The sequence below is a fragment of the Mauremys mutica genome, chromosome 15 (assembly GCF_020497125.1).
Source record: "Mauremys mutica isolate MM-2020 ecotype Southern chromosome 15, ASM2049712v1, whole genome shotgun sequence".
Classification (NCBI taxonomy): Eukaryota; Metazoa; Chordata; order Testudines; family Geoemydidae; genus Mauremys; species Mauremys mutica.
This window is the reverse complement of record NC_059086.1, coordinates 1143673-1165971: the sequence shown is the minus strand read 5'-3', so window position 1 is coordinate 1165971 and position 22299 is coordinate 1143673. Positions and strand designations below refer to the sequence as shown.

Genomic DNA, 22299 nt, shown 5'->3' with positions numbered 1-22299 from the left:
CTTGGAAGGGTCTCTTGCACACAGAGGCAACAGCATAGACATATTGAGACACAAAGATGTTGCAATTCTCCCCAAACCCAGCATTATGAACCCTGGCAATTCACAGCTCATGTTACACTCCACAGAAGGCCAAACCTGTGCGCATAAGAAATACACCGTTAAGGCACCTCCACAACCTTCACTCTGCCCTGCAGTGATATCAGGAGGGAAAAATAATATGCAAAAAAATCCCCTCGTGTGTCAGTTTAATGTAATCTGGGCGCACAAATGATAAAATGTCTTAATCCTAATCATGTGGCTATTGCACAGTGTCACTAGAAACAGAATTCCCCCAGGCTGCATCCGCTTTGCACGGGTGTAGATAGTGACACAAGGTACAGAAAATCAGGGCTGCTCTAGACTGACCTGGGGTGGGGCTTGCACTACGCTACTTGCCAAATCCTTGGATGGCTGGTGATGAGCCTCAGCAAATCCTGTTTAAATAGTTTTGCTGGCTGAGTTTAGGTTCACTGGACTTACCCTGCACTTGTGAAGTCAGGAACACCAGAGTGAGCAGGTGTAAAACACCATCTCATCAGACCGCTCCGTTTGCTCAGCGTTTTGTAATCACCTTGCAGAGGTTGTAAAGGATTTACCAGGGCGCAAGGCAGAGGGAACCAGCCAGCCAGGGGTAACGGCGAAGTTCTGCCGTGTGAGATGGTTGGGTACAAGCCGTTCTGTCGCTTGCTTCTCCCCTGGGTACTCGGCTGCTTACTCCAGGGCTTGTGCGGCTCACTAAGGAAACATGGCACAACCTCACCAGCCTGAGCCAGAGCAATTCCAGACTGCCCAGGAGAGAGGCTGAGCTTGTGGCAGCAGGGCCTGGGGAAACCAGCTGTTGCTCTGTGGCGAATGACCCTCAAGATCTTGAGAAAACGCAGTCAGTGTAGGGGGTGCCAGAGCCCCACATGCAAAGCAGCCTCCGGCCCTGCCCCTTCTAAGAGCTAAACCAAGTCCTCCAGGAGTCCTGAAGCATTAGCTAGTGGGGCTCACTGTGACCCATCACTGCCCCCATGACATCACTGTGACATCACAATGTCCCGATGTGTCACTGGGATGACATCACTGCCTTTATGACATCACCATGATGCCACGATGGCCTGGTTCATCCCCGTGATTATGTTACAGGACAGCGAGGCTGCCCCCAAACCCCGGCCTGACATGGGCCCAGCCCTGGGGGAGCTGCCTGGGGCCCAGCCACTCAATTAAATAGCACTGGGAAGGTACCATTCCCCTGGAAAGGGGGAGGGAGAAAGGTGCCTCCTCCCCCAAAATATCCAGGTTTATTTAAAAATCACCCTAAGCACACGGTGCAGACTAAGTAAACAGCTTGGGTAAATAATAAAATAATACCAGTAATAATTTCCATTCGGTGATCAGCCCTGGCCAGCTGCTCCCATCGCCCCCACCAATGCAATGGTTCACTCCAGCACGTTGCTGCTGGGGCGGGCACTCACTCCTAGGAAGGAACCATTTCACTGACGGGGGGAGCGGGCAATAGACCCCCCTAGGTCATTTCCCAGCGAGAACACAAGGCGCAGACCCTTTCCTCAGAGCCCCTGGTGTGGTGATTTTTCTAATCAGGGTGGTAATAAAGCCTGTAGGTTTGCGCACCCCCATCCAGGCGGAGAATGGTACATCCCGGCATCAAGTGGCAGTTGGTTGTTTACCAGCTTCTGCGCCCCTCAGATGGGGCAGGGGGAGGGGCAGCTGTGGGGCTGGCCCCTGGGTGGGGGTGGGGGCCTGGCCCCTGGGCCGGCCTCGCCTGGGGGCGGGGTGGGTGGATGTGGGGGGCTGGCCCCTGGGCCGGCCTCGCCTGGGGGTGGGGGGGGGCTGGTCCCTGGGCCAGCCTCGCCTGGGGGCGGGGTGGGGTGGGTGTGGGGGGCTGGCCCCTGGGCCGGCCTCGCCTGGGGGTGGGGTGGGTGGAGGTCGGGGGCTGGCCCCTGGGCTGGCCTCGTCTGGGGGCGGGGTGGGGTGGGTGTGGGGGGCTGGCCCCTGGGCCGGCCTCGCCTGGGGGTGGGGGGGGGGCTGGTCCCTGGGCCAGCCTCGTCTGGGGGCGGGGTGGGGTGGGTGTGGGGGGCTGGCCCCTGGGCCGGCCTCGCCTGGGGGTGGGGGGTGGGGCTGGTCCCTGGGCCAGCCTCGTCTGGGGGCAGGGCAGGGTGGATGGGTGCTGACCCCTGGGCTGTCCTTGCTGGGGGTGGGGTATGGGGAGAGAAGTGAGATAATGGGGCTGGGGGGCTGGTTTCCATCCCATAACAATATACATTCAACACTCTGCCACTGATAAATCATTTATTGAGATGAAATGAGCCGGCCCCAGGGTGACGCCCACATGCCCCCGGCTGACTGCTGTCCCCATGCAGGAGTGGCCTTGGCCTTCCCTTAGATGGACTTCCTGCCCTGGTATGGCACCGCAGCCCAGCCCAGCGGCCTCGGGGCAGTCCGGGTTTCATACTGCTCAGTAATAGGGAGGTAGCTTTGGGTTTCATGAGTAAACGGCATTGAGGCGGGAACAGTCTATAATTTAATGGCTACAAATGACTCTGCAAAGGGGTCTGGGGGGGTGTGCCTCTGCCTGGCCTGTCCCTCCTGCGGGCTGCCCCGGGCTCAGTGGTGGCTCGCGATGTGCTGCAGGTAGGGCTGGTGCCTGTTCGGCGTGTGGTGGAGCGTGCTCTTGATGTGGGCTCTCTCCCTGCTCCTCTCAATCAGCCAGTCATCACCGCTCAGCCATGTGCTGGCGCTGGGCAGCTGCGGCTCGGGGTCGGGCAGCTCCGGCTGGGCTCTCTGCGGGTGAGAGAAGGGCATGAGAAGTAGAGGCTTGAGAGGGACACCAGGCCAAAAAACTGACCTTGCTGCTGAGACTGGAGAGCAAGGCTGCTGCTTGGGGCTCCGGCCTTGTCTAAACAGGGCACTCCAGCTCCTGGTGTAGCAGCACTAAACCCCTAGATCCTCAGAGCTCCAGTGAGTGCAGTACAGCTTTGCCTGTTCACACACGCTGAGAATTTGGACACTAACACAGCCAGGCAAACACCAAGGTAGACAAGCACATTATCTCAGGGACAGGGCAGCCCAGAGGTCTCTGACTCAGCTGTTTCCCAGGGTCGGAATAGTTTCTTTTCACATGAGGCCATATAGCACCCAACAGCCCCATTTGAATGGACATTAATTAGCATCTGTATCTCCAGTAGGGACAAGGAAAGCTTCAGCCAGGCCACCAATCAGGACAAAGAGGAGGGAAGGAGGTAGTCCCCGCTGAGCCAGTCAAGACTCAAGAGCGCCTCATCTGCAGGGTAAGCTTTTAAATAAAATGTTGGGTTAAATTAAGCTTTTCCCAGCCTCCCTGTTGTTGTTGCATCTCTGGCTATGGTTCAGCTGTCCTTAAATCCTAATAATGAACCCAACTGACATCAGAAACTGCAGGGGCACTGTGCTAGTGCAGAGGTGACCACAGCACGGAAGATGGGTTTTCTACAGCATGACTCGTGGCCACTGGCTTTTTTGATAGGGAAGCAGATCTTTGGCTGATGGGACCAGTCATAGCCATCAAAGATCAGGCAGAGAGGCTGCAGTTGGTTTTGTACACAAACAGCCAATCAATCAACAAATAATCATACATTAGCCGCAGACCCTGGCGTGCTGATGAGTTACCATCGCAGTCCGTCTCGGGGCAGAGTTTGGGCAATCCTGGTTTAGGGTGCAGCAGCTTAGACATGAACAGTCTTGGACCCTGATCCTGCACCAAGTCCAAACAGGTTGACACCAACCTAGTTGAGTCAGAGGAGCTCCATGCAAGCTCTGCCAATGCTAATCCCATTGCAGGATCTGGGTTTATTTGGCCCTGATCCTGCAAAGACACTTGTGCTTCGCTTCACGTACAGGAGGGGTTCCACTGAAGCATAAAGTTAAACGTGTGCCCAAGTCTTTGCAGAACTGGGCCCTTAGATTGTAAGTTCCTTGGGCAGGGACCTTTCTTCAGTGTCTTTTCTGTGTTAAGTGCAGGGCACTTGTGGGCATTGTAGAATAAATAATATCAACAATCATGGGGTCCTGAGCTCGGTTGAGGCCCCTAGACACTACCACAGTGCACATCACAAATAATAAGACTTCTGTTTTAGGGCAGAAGCCAAGGCTTAAATACCCCTATGCTTTAGAGGTACACCGTGTCTCCAGAACAGATTGCTTCGTCTGCTGGCCTCAGTCTGACCCAGAGCAATCACTGAACATGCTCTCACCCCAAAACTCCAATCAAAACTAACCATCTTTCCGAGGAACTTCTCCTCTCCACCCTCCAGTGAATGTCTGATCTTTGGTTGCACACAGAATTGGGTTGAGGTTGAGTTTGTCTGCCTGTTGGCCTGTCAGACCATCAGCTATTTGTAGCGCAGATCTGCCTTCCTCTTTGAGTAGGTGCAATGTCTAACACAATGGGGCTTCATTGTTGACACTTCTTGGCACTATATGATGATAATTAATAATTGGGATGGTATCTAAACGATGAATAAGAAGAATGAGAGATCTACTGGCAGCTAGGTGATCAGTGTAGATCGATAGATAGAAGGGGTGGGTGGGGATAGATTAGATAGATAGAGGGAGTATATGGGGTTAGTTAGATAGATAGAGGGGGTGGTTGGGGATGGATAGATAGATTAGATAGACAGAAGGGGTGGATGGGAATACATAGAGGGAGTGTATGGGGTTAGATAGAGAGTGTGTGTGGGGACAGATAGATAGATGGGGTGGTTGGGGTTAGATAGATAGAAGGGCTGGATGGGGATAGATAGATAGATAGAGGGGGTGGTTGAGGTTAGATAGATAGATAAGAGGGGTGGATGGGGATAGATAGAGGGGGTGGATGGGGATAGATAGATAGATGGAGTGGTTGGGGTTAGACCGATAGATAAGAGGGGTGGATGGGGATAGATAGACATAGAGGGAGTGTATGAGGTTAGATAGAGAGTGTGTGTGGGGATAGATAGATAGATAGATGGGGTGGTTGGGGTTAGATAGATAGATAAGAGAGGTGGATGGGGATAGATAGAGGGGGTGGATGGGGATAGATAGATGGAGTGGTTGGGGTTAGATAGATAGAAGGGGTGGATGGGGATAGATAGATAGATAGAGGGGGTGGTTGAGGTTAGATAGATAGATAAGAGGGGTGGATGGGGATAGATAGATAGATGGAGTGGTTGGGGTTAGACCGATAGATAAGAGGGGTGGATGGGGATAGATAGATAGAGGGAGTATATGGGGTTAGTTAGTTAGATAGATAGAGGGGGGGGGGTTGGGGATGGATAGAGGGAGTGTATGGGGTTAGATAGAGAGTGTGTGTGGGGATAGATAGATAGATAGATAGATGGGGTGGTTGGGGTTAGATAGATAGATAGAAGGGGTGGATGAGGATAGATAGATGGGGTGGATGGGGATAGATAGATAGATAGAAGGGGTGGATGGGGATAGATAGATGGGGTGGATGGGGATGGATAGATAGATGGGGTGGTTGGGGTTAGACAGATAGATAAGAGGGGTGGATGGGGATAGATAGAGGGGGTGGATGGGGATAGATAGAGGGAGTGTATGGGGTTAGATAGAGAGTGTGTGTGGGGATAGATAGATAGATAGAAGGGGTGGATGGGGATAGATAGATGGGGTGGATGGGGATGGATAGATAGATGGGGTGGATGGGGATAGATAGATGGGTGGAGGGGATAGATAGATAGATGGGGTGGTTGGGGTTAGACAGATAGATAAGAGGGGTGGATGGGGATAGATAGAGGGGGTGGATGGGGATAGATAGATAGAGGGGGTTTATATGGGGTTGGATAGATCAATCACCACAATGGGGAAGGACAGCTAGTGGTCACTTAGGGTCAGATCCTCAAAGGTACTGTATTAGGCGCTTCACTCCCATGTAATCAAAGGGAGTTAGGTGTCTACCTTTGAGGAGCTGGGTCTTGGCCCATCCCTTGTTTCGTTGTGGGAATATCAAGGTAGATTCCTGTATCTACTGTGCTCAAAGATCTGCCTTGTAAATCTTCCTTATAGGTCCAGGTAGATTCTTGTAGATCTCTGGTTTATCTGTAAAGCACTGGTGCAAACCCTATCTCAGCTGACCCCAAGAAGGGTGACTCCTAATAATGAAACAACACAGCTCCTCCCCAGCCAAAATGGACCTGTCCCTGGTACCTTAGTGGTGGGAGAAAGTGGATGTCTCTGATCATCCAGACTGCTTGGCTCGGGGAGGGAGGAGGCAACAGGGGAGATGCCGGCATTGCTCTCATTTTCCCAGCTGACGGTATCCCCAGGAGACTGCTGTCCCAGTAGGATCAAGTTCCCAAAAGTGGGGTCGGACTTAGTGTGACGAGGGTGCTTGCGGTGTTTGGAGCTGCCATGCCGGCTTCCGTAATAGGCCTGGATTGGCTCTTGATGCTGCTCGTGGTTTAACTGGGGGTTCTGGTAAGTGGCTTTGTGCACTCCCATGTGGCCCAGGGTGATGTCGGCCACTTCAGCAGGAATGGAGGACTCAGACGCTCCCATCCTGGCGCCTTCCCCTAACAAGTTCATGGCAGCCTCCCTGCCTGGCTCGGCGATGCTCAGATCGTCCATCTGGTCGATGGTCCTTTGGACGCTGGAGAGGCCAGGGATGCCATGCACATGCTCCTCCTCCTTGAAATACTCCTGCGCCTGGTAGAAGGTGTCCTCTTCCATGGCACTGCAAAAGGCCATTTTCTGCTTGTCCTTGCTCTCCCGGTTGATGGACTCCTGGAAGCCCCGCAGGCAGAGCTGGTAGTATTGGGTGAGCTCATAGCTCAGTCTAAGCAGCTGCATGGAGATAAAAGGGTGCTTCAGGGCTGCACTTGGCGTGATCCTCTCATGTGAATCCCAGGTCAGCATCCTCTTGATCAACTCCACCATGCTTCTCAGGTCGAAGTACTCAGCCAGGGCTTCATTGTCTGGGTAGATCATCTTTTGGATGTTCACCGACTCCATCTGTTCCAGGGACTTGAGAACATACTTCCTCCTCTCCACAGATTTCACCTTGGTCTCTGCCAAGTACTCGGATGAGGATTTCAGCTGCCACTGGGTTACCAGTTCAGCATGCTGGTTTCTCTTGAAGAAGTGGTGAGCTTTCCTGGCTACATTGAGCAGGCTGTGCTTGGGCATCCCTTGGGTCTCGCAGATGTACCTGATCTGGTCATACTCATTGTTCCCAGGGTAAAGGGGCCAGCCTAAGTGTAGCTCTGCCATAATGCAGCCCAGAGACCACACGTCCACCTTCTCACAGAAAGGTAGGCCCAGCAAGATCTCCGGTGCCCGGTAGAAACGGGATTGGATGTATGGCTCCTTGACGTAGCGCACCTCATTGAAGATGCTGGCTGACCCAAAGTCAATAACTTTGACTCGGAAAGGGTACCTCATTTGGTCAACCAGCATTATGTTCTCAGGTTTCAGATCCGTGTGGATGATGGAAAGCTCCTTCAGCTTGGCCAGGGCTTTGAGCACCTGGGCGGTCACTGTCCGGATGTGCTTGACCGGCAGAGGAGAGAAATTGTTCTCCTTCTGAAAGTCAAATAGATTTTGTTCCAAGAGCTCAAAGACCAAGTAGAACTTCAACTCATCATGGAAGAACGTGTGGAACTGGATAATGTGTGACTCCTCTGAGTCCACCCCCGCCATGGTCTGCAGCAGCTTCAGTTCATTTTTAATGATCCTGCGCCGATAGGCATCATTCCTCAGAATTTTGACAGCCACCATCTTCGCCGTGGTCCTCCGCCAGCTTTTCACCACTTCCCCAAAGGTGCCTTTCCCCAAAATCTCTATGATGTCAAAACATTCACTGCCTGACTCGATTGTTACCATGTTCTGTTCTTAACTGCCCCCTCTCCGTTGGGCCGAGCTCAGAAACACGGGGGCAACTGGCCTCTTGCAAAAGAATGCTCCACCTCCTTGGAGCAAAGAGAACCCCCTGCTGCCCTTCAGCGGAACCGGGGCTGATGCAACAGTGCCCTTCATTCCAAAGTTGCCAGGCCAAGAAAGTTCTATTGTGGGGGAGAAGAAGTTACTCCAGTTTTACACCCGCAGAACCCCATTATGCCAGTGTAAAACTGGAGTAGTGCACTGGGAAATCTGGCCCACATTGCCCAGCAAAAACTCATTTACACTGAGTCCCCTTTGCGCCACTCTGGCAGTGCAAAGGAGCCTTGCAAGTGGGTGTAAATTACCTTACAGGGAAAACCAGGAGGCCTGTGTTTCTCCATTCGAGGGCCATCCTAGAATGGGGGTTCTCAGCCCTGATTACCCAGTAACTGTTGTGCTGTATCATAGGTCCAGGCTGCAAGTGCCATGAACATGGACAGAAGAGCAAAGTCCAGCCTGTGGGCAAATCCTTCCATGCAAGCCTGCACTGGGCGTGAGCGTGGCTAGCCTTTCAGGTCATATGTGAAGGGCTCACCGGTAGTATCTGGAACAGAGGATTTCCCAGAGCAGCTCAGAACCACTGGTCCAGCGACTCCTTTGTCCCACTCCAGCAATACCAGATCAGAACCACTGCACTCAGGTCTCGCTGCGGAGCAGACAGTTCCCCTACCTGGGTTCGCTTGCTGGCATCCTGCCTCCTGCCACCCCAGTTCACATCGCCTGAGTCCAGCAGCTTGTTTCTGCTAACCGCCTTGGCCTGCTGCTTTGGTGGGAAGCAGCAAAGACCCATGAGACACCCAGTGTGCTGCAGCCCCTGGGATGGGGCTGACCCTCGCAGCAAGGAATTTGTGACAGCCCCTTAGCTCACTTTGTATCACAGCCCCACAGTTTAACCCATACAGCCAGGGTGCCAACTCCACTGCTCGGTTCTGAATGCCCCGGGGTGCTGGGATCTGGAGTTTTACTTTCCATTGGAATGCTGAGTCCATCCCACCATGCCCCGAACCTTCATCCCATCCCAAGTTACCCCTTCTTCCTCCTCTCCCCTCCCCCACAACCTGCCTGGGACGTGGGAAGCAGAGACCCCCTAAGAATGAAGAGAAAAGCTGTACTCACCTGCCAGCTCCCTCCTCAGCATGCAGAGCCTCCAGGCCAGCTCCCTCCTGCCCTGCTGCACCATCCCAGGGACCGCTCTGCTCCTGCAGCCCTGGGTGCTACGCAGACCTGCTAGGCAGGCAGAAACACAATGGTTGCGTGTGGATGCTGGCCCTTTACATCTGAAAGACGGGCATTAAAAAACCGTCATTTTGAGTTTTCACCCCCAGTCCCTTGCATTTGCCTAACCAGCGTGTATGTCTCTGGCATTCGAGATCTGTGTATACCGCTCCCCGCCTCCGGTTCTGCACTGCCCAGCACCGCTTAGCCGCGCGGTTGAGACCTGGGCTAGCTGAGGCTTTCGGGAGTGAGGTTAAGATGTGTTAGCGGCACTGAGGCGGTACCTGTTGTTAGCCAGCATGGTCATGTCATACCTTCACATCCTAGCCTAGGTCTTATTGAGCCAGCCTTTCCTGCGCCCCGTCTGGCTCCTGCCGCCCTGGTGTAAGTGACTGCACAAGAGCCCCCGGGAGCTCAGGGCCAGATTGCCAAGCTACAGCTCCAACGAGTGGGGCCCACGTTTCCAAATGGCTCGGCTGGTCTCAAAACGGCCTCTTCGTCAGTGCCCAATGGACGCTGAGGTAGGCCCCGGCTCATCCTGTCGGGCCCCTTGCACTTCGCTGTATGTGGGGCCTGCTTCTCCCCACACTGAGCCTCCCTCTGAGCAGTGCAGCCGGTGCCGGGGAGGAGAGTCGAGTGTCAAACCCCTCTGTCCCTGCCTTTTGGCCACCAGAGGGTGCCCCGAGCCTTGGTAAGTGGCATGGAAACCTGGACACTGGCAGTTTGTTTTGTGTTATCTAGGGCTGGCCCTAGCCCACTCCAGGGCTCCTATCCCTCTTCCCCGGCTTGCACCATTTCAGCACCAGGCTCCCTTCTCACCCCCCTCCTGAACTGCTGCACCGACAGGTAAGTGCCCCAGCCCAGCCCTGACTGCACTTGAGATCTGGCAGGCGTGCTGCAGAGGGGGGAGAGGGCGGCTCTACTAATGGGGCTCCCCAATGGTGTCCCCCCACCAGGGAGATTTTTAAGCAGCTGACGGGTTATGGCTGCAGCAGCAGCAGGTGTCGGACACTGACGAGGCCTGAGTGACTCCAGAGCCCCTGTGCCATTCTAGATTAAGCTCTTCCTGAAATCAATTAATAACCTTGTGTCATGGAATTGGGGGGGAGACAAGGCCCTGCGCCCCCGGGCTTCCTGCGATTCACTGTGACTCTCAGCCAGGCACTAGAACAGGTTTATTAGACGACAGGACCACAGTCCAAGCCAGAGCTTGTAGGCATAAACAGGACCCCTCTGTCAGGTCCTTCTGGGGGGTAGGGGGCTTAGACTGGGGTGACCAGACAGCAAATGTGAAAAATCAGGACGGGGTGGGGGTAATAGGAGCCTATATGAGAAAAAGACTCAAAAATCAGGACTGTCCCCATAAAATCGGGACCTCTGGTTACCCTAGCTTAGACCCCAACCTTGGGGTTGCCTACGATTTCCCAGCCAGCACAAGACTGAAACTCCACCGCAGCAGTCTCACTCCTCCTCCCCCCCCCCCCGCCTTTGTCCAGTTTCCCGGGCAAAGGTGTCACCTGGGTCCAAGCCCCTCTCAGCTCAGGTTACAGGCTCAGGTATCCTCACTGATGTGGAGTCATCCCCTGCTCTCCCATCCCCCATGCAGACAGTGACATTCCCAGGTCAATCCGCCCGCTCCCTACTGGGTCACACCTTGGAAGCCCCATTCCCTGCAGCAGCAAGCGGGGTGGATACCCGGTCTCAAGGGGGCCTGCTTCCTAGCCTGCTGCCTTTGGGGCAGCCATGGTCTCCCACGCCTCTGGAAGGCCTGGAGATTTTTATGACAAAGGGATGGACTTGTCTGGGCCTCAGGAGAACTGGGTTCAGTTCTGGCACTGGCACCGACTCACTGTGGGACCAGGAGGTGAAGTGCCCAATTCCCCACCTGTACCACGGAAATGTGTCTTGGGAGAGGGAGCTGCCCGGGGCAGCCGCTGTCCAGCAGCAGGGGTGGGGTGCAGCACTTGGCAGAATGGGGCCGTGCAGGGAGAGCAGCAGTGCCGTGTGTGGGATCAGCAGAGGTCTGTTCTCTGGCCAGTGGGAGCTGACACAGGGCCTGGGAGACGGGAGGGGCTACAGACAGGAGCCAGGAGCCTTATGTTTCACTTCCACCTAGAGCGCTGAGCCCTGCGGCCCGAGGTCTCATCTGCCAGAGGTCCGAAGAAAGACACCGCCCAGGACTCCACTCGCTCACAGATTAATTTTATTCAGACAAACCCAAAATAGAAAGAAAAAGCAGCAGCACAGTGACTCTGAGACAAGGTAACAAAGTGAACCCAGGGTTACTGGATCTGAGCATCGCTGTGGGCAGGGCAAGCTTGGAGAACAGGGCACCCCCCAGCTCTGCGGGACTCTGGGTAAAGAGGCATTTGGCGTTAATGGGAATAAAAAAATCCCCCTGCATCTAAGAGCAATGCTTTTAAAACAGCCCTGACAAACCAGGGTGGGAGAAGAGCGCTCTGCTTCCTCGCTTTGCTGCAGCTACTGCCCCTGCTCCAAACGCCTTCCCATCTGCTCAAAATGTCAGTGGTTTTGGCTAAAGAAAGCCTCTGCAAAGGGAAGCTGACACACACACACACACCTGCTAATTCCTGCTCGGCCACTTGCTGCTGAGGACAAGTTGAAAGAGAGTGGGCCCCATTACCCCTGCCCCTTGCACAGTTATTTGCACCAATGCAAAGTGGGAATGAATCGTTACTGGCTTCACTGAATAGCGTTTTGCATCCATTTGAAGCCAGGGCAGCAGAGAATCGGACTCAATGCACGTCCCAGCAGGGCTGCGTGTGTGTCTCCCAGGCAGAGAGAAAGGGGAAGGAACCCACTAGCGTGTGTCTGGGAGGAAGGTAGTTCAGGCCTTGTTCTGGTGTCTGTGTTGGTCTGGACACTGAAAGTGGCGTGGCTGGAGTGAGATGCCATGTCCACAAGGCCTAGATACCACTTACATCCTGCTTCAGCCTTTGGGCTGAAGAGGAGGGAGTTAAGTAGTACCCAGGCCATGAGCTGGCTTCTTGGCAGCAGGGTGGAGCTCGCCCCCAGGGAGCCTATGCGGGTGTAGTCAGTCAGACTACAGAGTCCAGGCTGCCGGGATCCAAAAGCGCCCAAGACCTCCTAAGACACCACTTCTGGCCACATTTCCCAGTGCCCCACAGCTGTCACAGGCAACACTGGTGGGGAGCTGGTCCTGCAATCCTGGTTCCCCCTGGGGCTATCTTAGCGAGCCACCCCCACCCTCAGGAACCTGGCACGAGCGTGGGCTGGGGGGTCTGGGTCATCAATCTTTTTTTTTTTTTAATTCTTTTCCAGTCATCAGATCAGACAATCTTGAAAATAAAATGCCAATAATAATAGACAGATCGTCAGTAAAAGAGGCCAAAGCAACACAGTTCATTAAGTAAGATCTTGGTTTCTCTCTTGGCAGGTATGCTGTGTATGCGCTAATACACTACTAGCTATGGAAAGGCACCCGAACTCCCACCCCTTAGTCCCCTTATCACACAGTTACACATTAGATACAAGGCAGGAAATACAAAGGGACTGCAAACAAGGGCCTCTCCTCCGCCCTGTTACTTCTATCCTGCCTTTATCATAAGGAAAGCCAAGCTAGCCCTCCAGTCCATGGCAATGGTGTCTGGCGTGCTTAACACACCCACGGAGTGCAATCGCTCCCCTTCAATACAAGCCCCAACACTGAGGCTCAGCTGGGTTATGGCTTCGTGAAGAGTGGAACCTCAGTGTTAGAAACCCCAGGGTTACACACTGACCGGTCAGCCACACACCTCAGGGGGAACCAGAAGTATGGAGTCAGGCAGCAGAGACAACACACCAGCAAATGCTGTGCAGTACAGTACTGTGCTAAAAGTAAACTACTAGCAAATAAAGGGACAGTTTACAAAAAGATTTGACAAGGAAACTGTTTCTGGGCTTGGTCCATTTAAATTAAATGCTGCTTTTAACCCTCTTTTCTTCCGCATAGTAAAGTTTCAGAGCTGTTTTAAGGCAACATTCAGTTGTAAACTTTTGAAAGAACCACTGTCATGTTTTGTTCAGCGTTACGAACAACCTCCATTCCTGGGGTGTTCATAACGCTTAGGTTCTACTCTGTGTACACATTTGCCCCCAGAAGCAAGCAGAGGGATTTCTGGACAGACTCCCACCCCCACAAAGACAACGGCTAGAAATCAAACTAGCAGTGGGGGCATATTCCATCCTTTCTTTTGGGGAAAATGTAAATACTCAGGAACATTCAAAGCACGGTGGTGTTTAGTGATCTCCCAGTTTGTTCCCCTGGGCTGACTGAGGCACTGGGGTGGGATTGTGCTGTAGGGAAGGGCACACTTGTGTGAGTAAGGCACTGTTCTAGGACTCAGGACAGCTGGGTTCATTTCTCAGCTCTGCCCCTGACTCCCTGTGAGACCATGGGCAAGTCACTGCATCTCTCTGGGCCAGAAGTGGGGAGAATTAGCCTCTCTCTGACTGTCTCGTCCATGTAAATTGCAAGCTCCTTAGGGCGGGACAGTCCTGATCTCCCCAGTAATAATGCCGGGCAGGGGCTCTCCGGAGGTTACACATGCAGCGGTGGCTAAGTGGGGACTACAGACGACAGGAGGGTGATGGCTCATTGGCCCTTGGCTCTAACCACATCTTGTGGAGGCCTTTCCAGTCATCAGCTGAGGTTCCTGGTCTCTTTCCTGTCTGGAAGGGGCTGGGACTATGGCCCTGTTGTGATCCTGACCTTCCCCAGCCCAAAGGAAATGACTCCTCTTTGCTTTAACACAACCCCAGCCGGGGGGCTGGGTGAGGGGAGCGATGGTAAATCCACAACCCGACAGCAGTCACCAGCCCTGCTCTGCCTGAGAAGGCTCCTCTTTGATCCCACGCTGGGAGAGAACACGCTAGTTATTTTTAAACCGCCTTCCAAGGAGGAACCCTTTGGACTCCGCTGCTATTTGTGTTGACGAAAGGGCAGCCAGAGGTTAGGAATTTAGGGTAAACAGAGTGGAGCTGGCCGGGCCAGGCTTTCCAGAACTCATGGGAGCAAACCCCTGCTTTCCCCACACCTAGAATCCCTCATTGAAAAGCAGGAGCCCACTTTCCACAAAGGCCCTTCCTACCGCTGGAGCAGTGTAACAGTCACCCCCTGCCGTTTTCTTGTTCCTTTCTTGGAAATTCCTTACCCCTGTTACTAGAATATGAACAAGCTGCGCAGTCCAGAGCGAGCTGTGTTTTAAATATCCCCTAATTCACGTTATCCTTCCTCTTCCAATCGATTCCTTTCTCCAAGCTTAGCGTTACGCTAGTAAGAAGGCACTGGTCTCCGGGTGGAAAGCACCGACTGCTTTATTCTCCTACCGTTCCCTTACTGACCATTAGTTTGCAAGCGTCTTAATTTAAAAGTATAAATGGAACAGCCACCCCCCGAGAAACAGAGTTAAAGCCTAAGTTAAAAAAAAAAAATCATTTGGAGCCCTTAGTGCATTCAGAGCCGCCGTGTCCCCCTGCAAGGCAGGACCTTGGGGGAACTGGGGCTGGCACCAGGTCAAAGGGGCTGTTTATTAAACTGGTAAAACTGTAAAAAATACTAAGTGTAGCTTGGTTATTTATTCACATTATTTTCAACAAAAATTAAAAAAAAAAATAGTCTTGCCCCAAGAAGATTCACTTGGCCCCCGTCGAGGAGGCGTCAGAGCAGGGGGGAGCCCACACTGAGGCTGGTTATTAGAACAGCTGGGTTCCCCCCACCCCCATTTCCACCCCCATCCCACGCTGTGGTTTGAAAGCTCGTCTTGTGGTTAGTGCATCTATTACAGAACTGTACAGATACCAGCCTGCCAAGCTCCCAAGCGAGGGGGGGGGGCTGTTCAAGTCTCTGCTTTCCCTGCCCCACTCCAACCTCATATGGGGGACGATTTCCCCACCATCACCTCGCCCTTGATTGGCTTCACTCGGCCCCCTCCCTCCTCTGGGATCTGCTCCTCCAGCTGAGTGGAGAAACCCAGCTTGGGCGTCCGAATCTTGAATCCCTCCAGTGCTCCCGGCCCCTTCTCTCCTTCCCCCTGGGAGGAGCCCCCTCTCTCCTGCTGCTTGGAAGTGACTTCTAGCACTCCTCTGGTTTGGGGGCTGAAGGCCAGCTTGGGGAACTTGAACTTAGGGGATTTATCTCTGCCGTCCAGCTCGCCTCTCTCCACATTGTAGTCCCCCTTCGACTTGGAGGTGAAGCCCAGCGAGATCTTGGACGTCTCTGGCTTGGCATCTTGATCCCTCTCCCCCTTTTCCAACAAGGCCATCTCTGTCCTGGCAGCCGAAGAGACCACATTCCCGGCGTGTTCCCCTTCCTTCTTCTTGAAACCTGAGAACGTGATCTTGGGGGACTTGAACTTGGCCGCCTTGAGAGCCATGAAGGTGCTGACGTGAGCCTCATCCTTGGCCTCCTCCGCCCTCACCAGCTTGAGGTTCATTTCAGGGTCCATCTCTGCCGCCTTATACGGGGAGGAGAATTCAACCTGGGGCAGCTTGATCTTCCCCAGCTTTGCCTTGCTGTCCTGGGAGCCATTCTGCAGAGACAGTTCTGCCTCCTCCCCATTGAGCTGAGATGCTGATCCCTTCCCGCTGGTGCCCAGGTCCGTGATCTCGGCCTTGGAGAAGCCCAGCTTGGGCAGTTTCAGCTTGGAGCCTTTCTCCAGCTCCCCTTCCTCCTTGGCTGAGGGCTCTAGCTCCCCGTTGACTTCCACCCCAGCTTTGGATTTGGAGAGCGAGAACCCAAAGCTGGGCTTCAGCTTTATTTTGGGCACCTTTGCCTTGCCATCCCCATCCCCTTCCAAGGAGCCAGCAGCAGCTTCGCCATCTCCTTCCAAGAGCCCAGAGGATGCTTCTGCCCCCTTCGCCTTGGGCTTCACCAGCACAAAGACCGCCTTCTTCACCTTGGCCATCTTCACCTTGGTTTCGGCCTCCTGGGCCTTGCTTTCCCCCCTAGAAAGGTGCCCTTCTCCTCCTTCCTGGGTGGCTTTGGGCAGGGCGATCCCAAACTTGGGCAGCTTCATTTTATACTTCTTCCCTGCCTCGGCTTCAGAAGTGTCCCCCTTCCCTCCCGGAGCCTTGACACTATGATCCTCACCTTGGATGCCAGCAGCACCAGTTCTCGGCAGCTCTGTGGAACCACTGTGATGAAGCTGAGCCCCCTCAACTTCATATTCTGCATGCGCCTTGATACTTGGGGCAGAGATCTCCAGGTCTGGCATTTTGAACAGGGATTTCTTCCCCCCGACCTGTTCACTGTCTGAACCCTTGTGGCTGTGGAGAGATGCCGTCATAGTCCCCTCGTCCCCTTTGGATCCTGAAATCCCGAATGGTGACATCTTGATTTTGGGCATCTTGAGCCTGACCTCTAACCCTCCCACGTCTCGCTCCAGATCTTCAGCACCTGCCAGTTTCTCAACCCTGACCCTGGCGTCTCCACCCATCTCGGCTTTCCCCCCCTCCAAAGCTGGAGCTTCCCCTGGGCCCGCTGAGAACCCCACGTCTGGAATGACAAGCTGAGGCATTTTAAAGGAGAAGTCCGTTCCCTCTGCTGTGGGGCAGAGGGGCTGGGTGTCCATCCTGGACTCATCCCCCTTGGCCTCTGAGCCAACTTTGGAAATCCCGAACGAGGGCATCTTCAGTTTGAACTTGCTGTCGTAACCGTCTGTCTCAGAGTCCTCTGTCCTGGGGGAACTCTCCCCCTCTCCCTTGTCCACAGTGAAGCCGATGGGAACCGACGGCATTTTGAGTTTGGCCTCTTTCACCACCACTTCGCTGCCTGGGGTCTCGAGGCTCCCCCGGAATTTAGGGGGTTTAAGCTCCACCTTGGGGGTCTTGGATGAGTCTATATCTGCCTCCCATTGGTCATCAGAACTAGCTCCCCCGAATTTAGGCAGCTTAATCTTTGGGCCACTCACTTCGACTTTGGGCACCTTCCCATGCAGCCCAGACGTGTCCAGAGCAAAGTCTTGATCTCTGCTTAAGCCAACATCAAATCCTACCTCTGGAGCTTTCACCTTTGGGGTAGAAAATTTAGGTAGCCCAACCGACGGCAGCTTAAATTTCCCCTCAGCTTCCTCCAGTCCCTCGATGGTGATCTCCCCCTCGGTCAGAGGTACCTCTACGTCTGACAGCCTGGCTTTGGGCAAGGAAATATCCAGTTTGGGCACCCGGATCTTGGAACCCAGCAGGGAGGCTTCGGTAGTATCAGCTGCATATTTGCCCCCTTCCATCTCCAGGGTTACTTTCTGGTCCTTTATGGAAGGCCCTTTCAGCTTTTGTCCTTTGAGGAGGTGCATCTCTGCCTCGGCACCACTCAACTCTCTATCCAAGTCTTTCCCCAAGAAACCCTCCAGCCCATATTTGGGCAGCTCCACCTTGGGCATCTTAATTTTGGTGTCTGCTTTCTTAAAGGCGGCATCCCCCTCTATTTTCAGCCCAGCCTCATGCTGGCCCAGCATCTCCACACTGGCTTTCGGCAAGCTGATATCCAAGTCTAGCTTTGGCGCAGAGATGCCAATGGAAGGCGCCTTGGGGATTTTCAAGTTTCCTTCGTACCCCTTGATATCAGCCTCAGAGACGTCCATGACCGGCTTTCCCACCGATGGCTCGCCTTCCGCTCTTACACCGGGAACAGAGATTTGCAATGAAGGAACTTGGTCAGGCGCAGAGATGTCTAGTGATGGCATCTTAACCATGCCCACTTTTAACTTGGTGCCAGGGCTTTCCGGTCTCTCAGACATCTCCATGTTGGCTTTCTCCTCTTTGGCTCCAAACTTTGGCAGCTCGACCTGGGGCATTTTAATTTCTATGTCGGGGCCTTGGATGTAACTTTCATCTTTGGAGCCTCTCATGTCGGCTTCTACTTTTAGGTCAGCCTTGGGAGAAGAGATCGTCAGTTTTGGCATCTTCATGAAGGGGCCTTTTAGCTTCTCCTCTGGGCTCCCAGCAGCCACGTTGGGCTCTTTGGCGACTGCTTTCCCTTTCTTGCCTTTCACGTCAATCTCAGGAGCTGTGACACTGGGCCCAGACACCTCTACATCCTTCCTGGCAATGCCAAACGACGGCATTTTGAACCTGGGCATCTTCATCTTGGCCTCCTTGCCCTTTGCTTTCCCGTCTAGCTCTCCGGACAAGGCCTCGACGCTCCCTTTCACTTCTCCCTTGAGCGTCTCTTGCTCCAGTTCCAGCTGCTTCTCCCTGTCCTGGCCCCCAAATTTTGGCAGTGAAAATTTTGGCATCTTCAGCTTAATGTCTGGGACCTCCATGCTGATGTTAGGCGATGTTTCCCCAGCCTGTGTGACCCCTTGGCCTGAGACGTCCCCCTTTCCCTTGGGCAAGTCAATGTCCACATCCACTCTGGGGCTGGAGATGTCAACCGTGGGAAATTTCACTGAAGGCAGCTTCATTTTGGCTTCGGGGGAGTCCATATCGACGTGAGGCCCTGAGATCTCCACCTTCCCCTTGGGAGCCTTCCCCTCTCCCTCCGCAGAGAGCCTGGGCCCATCCAAGTCGGCCCCCTGTTTCGACCTGGAGAACGAGAGCCCAAATTTTGGCATCTTCAGCTTAGGCCCTTTGGTGCTTGCTTCCAGGGTTTCCGCCTCCAGCTCAGCTTGCAGTGTCACAGCCTCCAGGCCTCCTTTCTTAACCTTCGGGCCAGAGATGCCAAATTTGGGGAAAGAGAATTTGGGCGATTTCAGCTTGGTATCGGTCTCCGGCAGTTTTCCACTGATGTCAACGGCAGCTGTTCCCCCCAGCGGGGCCTCAATGGCCACGTCGGGGAGCTTAGGCGTTGAAATTTCAACGGAGGGCAGCTTCGCTCTGGCCTCCAGGCTCCCAGGCTTCACTTCGGGGCTTTTGAGTTCTAGGCCGACCTTTGGGAACTTCATATCCGCTTTGCCCTTCCCTTCCGGCCCCTCTCTGTCCAGTTCCTCACCCTCCAGCTTCTCTTTCCCAAACGAAATATCCACCTTGGGGATCTTCGCCACCATCCCACTTAGATCCGGGCCTTCAAAGGCTGCACCCTGGAGCTCAACCTCTGCTCGTGGTGTGGGGCGGTCAGCCTTGGCCTTGGGAGCTGGCACATCGATCTCCACCTCCAAGTCCTTGCAGACAGCCCCGAAATTCGGGAGAGGCTCCTGAGGCTTTTGCAGCTGGAGGTCACGTTCCTTCAGGCCTGCCACTGCCCTGAGCTCCCCCTTGAAGCCAGGCTCTGCCTTCGGCAGGTCCAGATCAACGCCTACCTTGGGCATGTCGATGTCCAGCAATGGCATCTTCACCGACGGGAAACTCAGCCTGGCTTGGGTCATTTCCACCTCAGACTCCAGCCTCCTCCCATCAGCTTTCCCTGAGGGCAGCCTCACCTCAATCTTCGGCTTCTCGACAGCTATCTCAAGCTTGGGCTTTCGCAAAGAGGCCTCCGGCAGCTCCACATCGACCGGCTTAATCTCCCGCACAGAGATATCCAGCGTGGGCATGCTTATCTTCCCAGCCGCGATCTCCAGGCCCCCGGTGTTGGCCTCCAGCTGCGGGGCTTTGGGCGAAGGCATGTGGGCCTTGCTCTCGGCTTTCCCGGCCATGCCAGAGAGGTCGAATTTCGGAAGCGACACCTGTGGCATTTTGAATTTGAACTCGGGACCCTCAGCACCGTCCCCATCAGGGGCTTTCACCCTCCCCTCACCGGCTAGCCCAACTGGTTCCATCTTCGTTTTGGGCAGTTGCACGTCGGCAGCTTTGGGGACAGAGATGTCGATGGAGGGCATCTTCACCACAGGGAATTTCACCTTCCCTTCGGCAGCAGGCTCTTTCGCTTTGGTGTCTGCGTCGGGCTTGTGTTCCCGCAGGGAGATCCCAAAGCTTGGCATCTTAAGCTTGGGACCTTTTGCCTTCAACTCAGGGCTCTCCCGCTCTGCCTTCCCCACTTTCACTTCCACCTGGGGCACCTTGAGCTCCCTCTCCACCTCCTCCTCTTTGGCTTTGCCCCCATGCGTGGGCAGGCTGATCTTGGGGATCTTCACGGTCACGTCAGGGAGCTCCACTTCCCATTCTGTGTCTGCCTTGCCCCTGGGAAGGGGGATCTCAACAGCCACCTGCCGCACCCCTATGTTAAGGGAGGGGAGCTTCCTGCCGGCTGCCCCCTCGGCGTCCCCTTTGTCGCTGGGCAGAGAGGTGCCGAGCTTGGGGGCCGGGATGGCGGCTGTTTTCAGGGTGCCTTCCATTTCCCCTCCAGAGATGCCAAACTTGGGCATTTCGATTTTCAAGCCCTCCCCTTTGGCGCTCATGTCTGGTGCTTCCAGGGCTCCTTCCACTTTGGGAAGGCTCAAGTCCACCTCTACTTTGGGGGCTGCTATTTCCACCGAGGGGAGTTTGATGCCAGCTCTGAGCTCTTCCTCTGGCCCTTCTGCTTCCCGGGCTGCCATTGGCAGGGAAATCCCAACTTTAGGCACCTTCAGCTTCCCCTCCAGCCCTTCTACCTCCCTTTCCCCCTCCGCAGGCCTGGCGGACACCCCGACCGTGGGCAGCTTGAGCCGCAAAGCTTCCCCCTTGCCCGAGATCTCCGCAGTCTCCACGCCAGCCGCCGCTTTGGAGGCTTTGAGGTCAGGGATGGGAATGTCCAGTTCAACCTGGGGGGCCTTGAACTTGACTTGGTCCTTGAGTTCGACCTCCACAAGCCCAGCATCCTGCTTGGGCTTTTTCACCTTGGGGCATGGGGCTGCGAACTGGGGGGCTTTCCCCTGGACACCTGCCTCCCCTTCCACGCTCCCCTTGGGCCAGGCTGCTTCCGGCGGCCCCGCCACAGCCAGCGCCTGCGCGCCTGCCGCCTCCTTCACCTTCAGCCTTGGAAACTTGAGCCTCCTCCCCTTGGTGTGCGAAGAGGAGAGCTCGACAGAGCCGGCTGGGCTGGGCCCGGCCGCTCCCGCCTCGGCCGCACTCTTCGCCTTCCTTAGCTTGGCGAACCTGGGCAAGGAGAATTCCACGTCCACAGGGGCCACATCCAGCTTCCCCGCCGACGGCTCCACGCTGCCCGGCAGGGCCGCCTCCTCCTCCGGGGCCTTCGCCAGGCCCTTCCCCTTCTGCTTCCTCGTGGGCGCCAGGCTCTTTATGCTCTGGGGAGAGAGGGAGAACACAGCCCTGTCAGTCAGGTTCCAGCCTCTGCGCCCCGGCGAGCGCCCCGGCGGCTGTGCAGCGTGGGAACGTTCCCTCCACCTCTGTCGCCGCACTAGCAGCGCGCAACCTGGGACCGACACTGCAGCTCTGTCCCTGCGATCCCGGCTCGCGGCGTTCCTGGACTGCCATCTGAGCAGCATCTCCGGAGGTCCCTGCCCCATCTCCAGCAGTCGCTCCCAGGAGGCTGCCGCGTTCCGAGGCTAACGGCGTGTTTACTTATGTTGGGATGTATTCAGGATAATAGCAGCTACCAACCCACGCGCTCTCCCTGCCTCACAGCCACACGCCAGCCCACTCCCACTTCTTCGGGCAGGTCTACACTCCGATGCAGCTGCGCCACTGGAGTGCTTCTGGCGAAGCCGCTCTAAGCCGAGGGGAGAGAGCTGTCCCGGCGGCTCAACTCCACCTCTGTCCATAGCGCTGTCTCCACAGGGCATTACGGTGGGTGTAAATACGTCACCCAGAGTGGGGATACCCCGGAGCGACGTAGTTATACTGAAGTAAGCCTGCAGGGCAGACCTGGCCTAGATCCTGCACTAACAGGCCTGGAAACTCGGGCATCAAGAGGTGATGTGATGGGAGGGTCAGAATAGTCAGTGGCAGAGCTAGAGATAGAACCCAGGAGTCCTGACTCCCAGCCCCACCCCCCAACCAGCCCCCACTCAGGGGCGGCTCTAGACATTTCACCGCCCCAAGCATGGCAGCATGCCACGGTGGGCGCTCTGCCGGTCGCCGGTCCCGCGGCTCCGGTGGACCTCCCGCAGGCTCCACCGAAGCCGCGGGACCAGCGGGCCCGCCGCAGGCACGCCTGCGGGAGGTCCACCAGAGCTGCGGGACGCCGCCCTCCCGGCGACCAGCAGAGCACCCCCTGCAGCATGCCGCCCCAAGCACGTGCTTGGCGTGCTGGGGCCTGGAGCCGCCCCTGCCCCCACTCCCCTCCCAGAACTGGGA

General features: G+C 55.3%; 3 protein-coding genes and 1 long non-coding RNA gene across 9 annotated transcripts in view; 1 reads left to right on the top strand and 3 right to left on the bottom strand.

Moving 5' to 3' along the window:
- The window catches only part of C15H19orf47 (chromosome 15 C19orf47 homolog), a 37270-nt gene extending 36076 nt beyond the window's left edge, over positions 1-1194 (bottom strand). For 2 of the 4 annotated variants that reach the window (XM_044988287.1, XM_044988290.1), the window contains exon 1: positions 520-1193. The gene's annotated coding sequence lies outside the window, so the exon portion shown is untranslated. Of the gene's footprint in view, positions 1-519 lie in introns of all 4 variants that reach the window. The other 2 variants (XM_044988291.1, XM_044988289.1) reach the window with 2 other exon arrangements.
- Positions 1195-2636: 1442 nt separating this feature from the next.
- Positions 2637-8021, bottom strand: HIPK4 (homeodomain interacting protein kinase 4). Its single transcript, XM_044988284.1, has 2 exons — positions 6223-8021; positions 2637-2823 (listed from the first exon to the last, which is right to left on the bottom strand). Exons 1-2 carry the CDS (start codon positions 7894-7896, stop codon positions 2647-2649), a joined length of 1851 nt encoding a protein of 616 aa, XP_044844219.1. The 5' UTR covers positions 7897-8021; the 3' UTR covers positions 2637-2646.
- LOC123349963 lies at positions 2637-12716 on the top strand. 2 transcript variants are annotated; one of them, XR_006573697.1, is made up of 3 exons: positions 2637-3329; positions 11285-11430; positions 12587-12716. It is a non-coding gene; the product is annotated as an uncharacterized LOC123349963 (long non-coding RNA). The 2 variants fall into 2 exon arrangements; XR_006573696.1 differs by lacking the exon at positions 12587-12716 and having other exon boundaries at positions 11285-12140.
- Positions 12717-14976: 2260 nt separating this feature from the next.
- The window catches only part of PRX (periaxin), a 34157-nt gene continuing 26834 nt past the window's right edge, over positions 14977-22299 (bottom strand). For both annotated transcript variants that reach the window (XM_044988282.1, XM_044988283.1), the window contains exon 7: positions 14977-21287. In XM_044988282.1, the coding sequence (XP_044844217.1) occupies positions 15060-21287 (6228 nt within the window). In that variant the 3' untranslated portion in view covers positions 14977-15059. The remainder of the gene's footprint in view (positions 21288-22299) is intronic.

What these genes read in the sequence shown, in the direction of transcription:
- HIPK4 (XM_044988284.1), bottom strand. Translation starts at nt 7,896, where the DNA reads ATGGTAACAATCGAGTCAGGCAGTGAATGTTTTGACATCATAGAGATT. An exon ending in CACTTTCTCCCACCACTAAG is followed by an intron (nt 2,824 to 6,222) that starts GTACCAGGGACA and finishes TCTCACCCGCAG; the next exon opens with AGAGCCCAGCCGGAGCTGCC.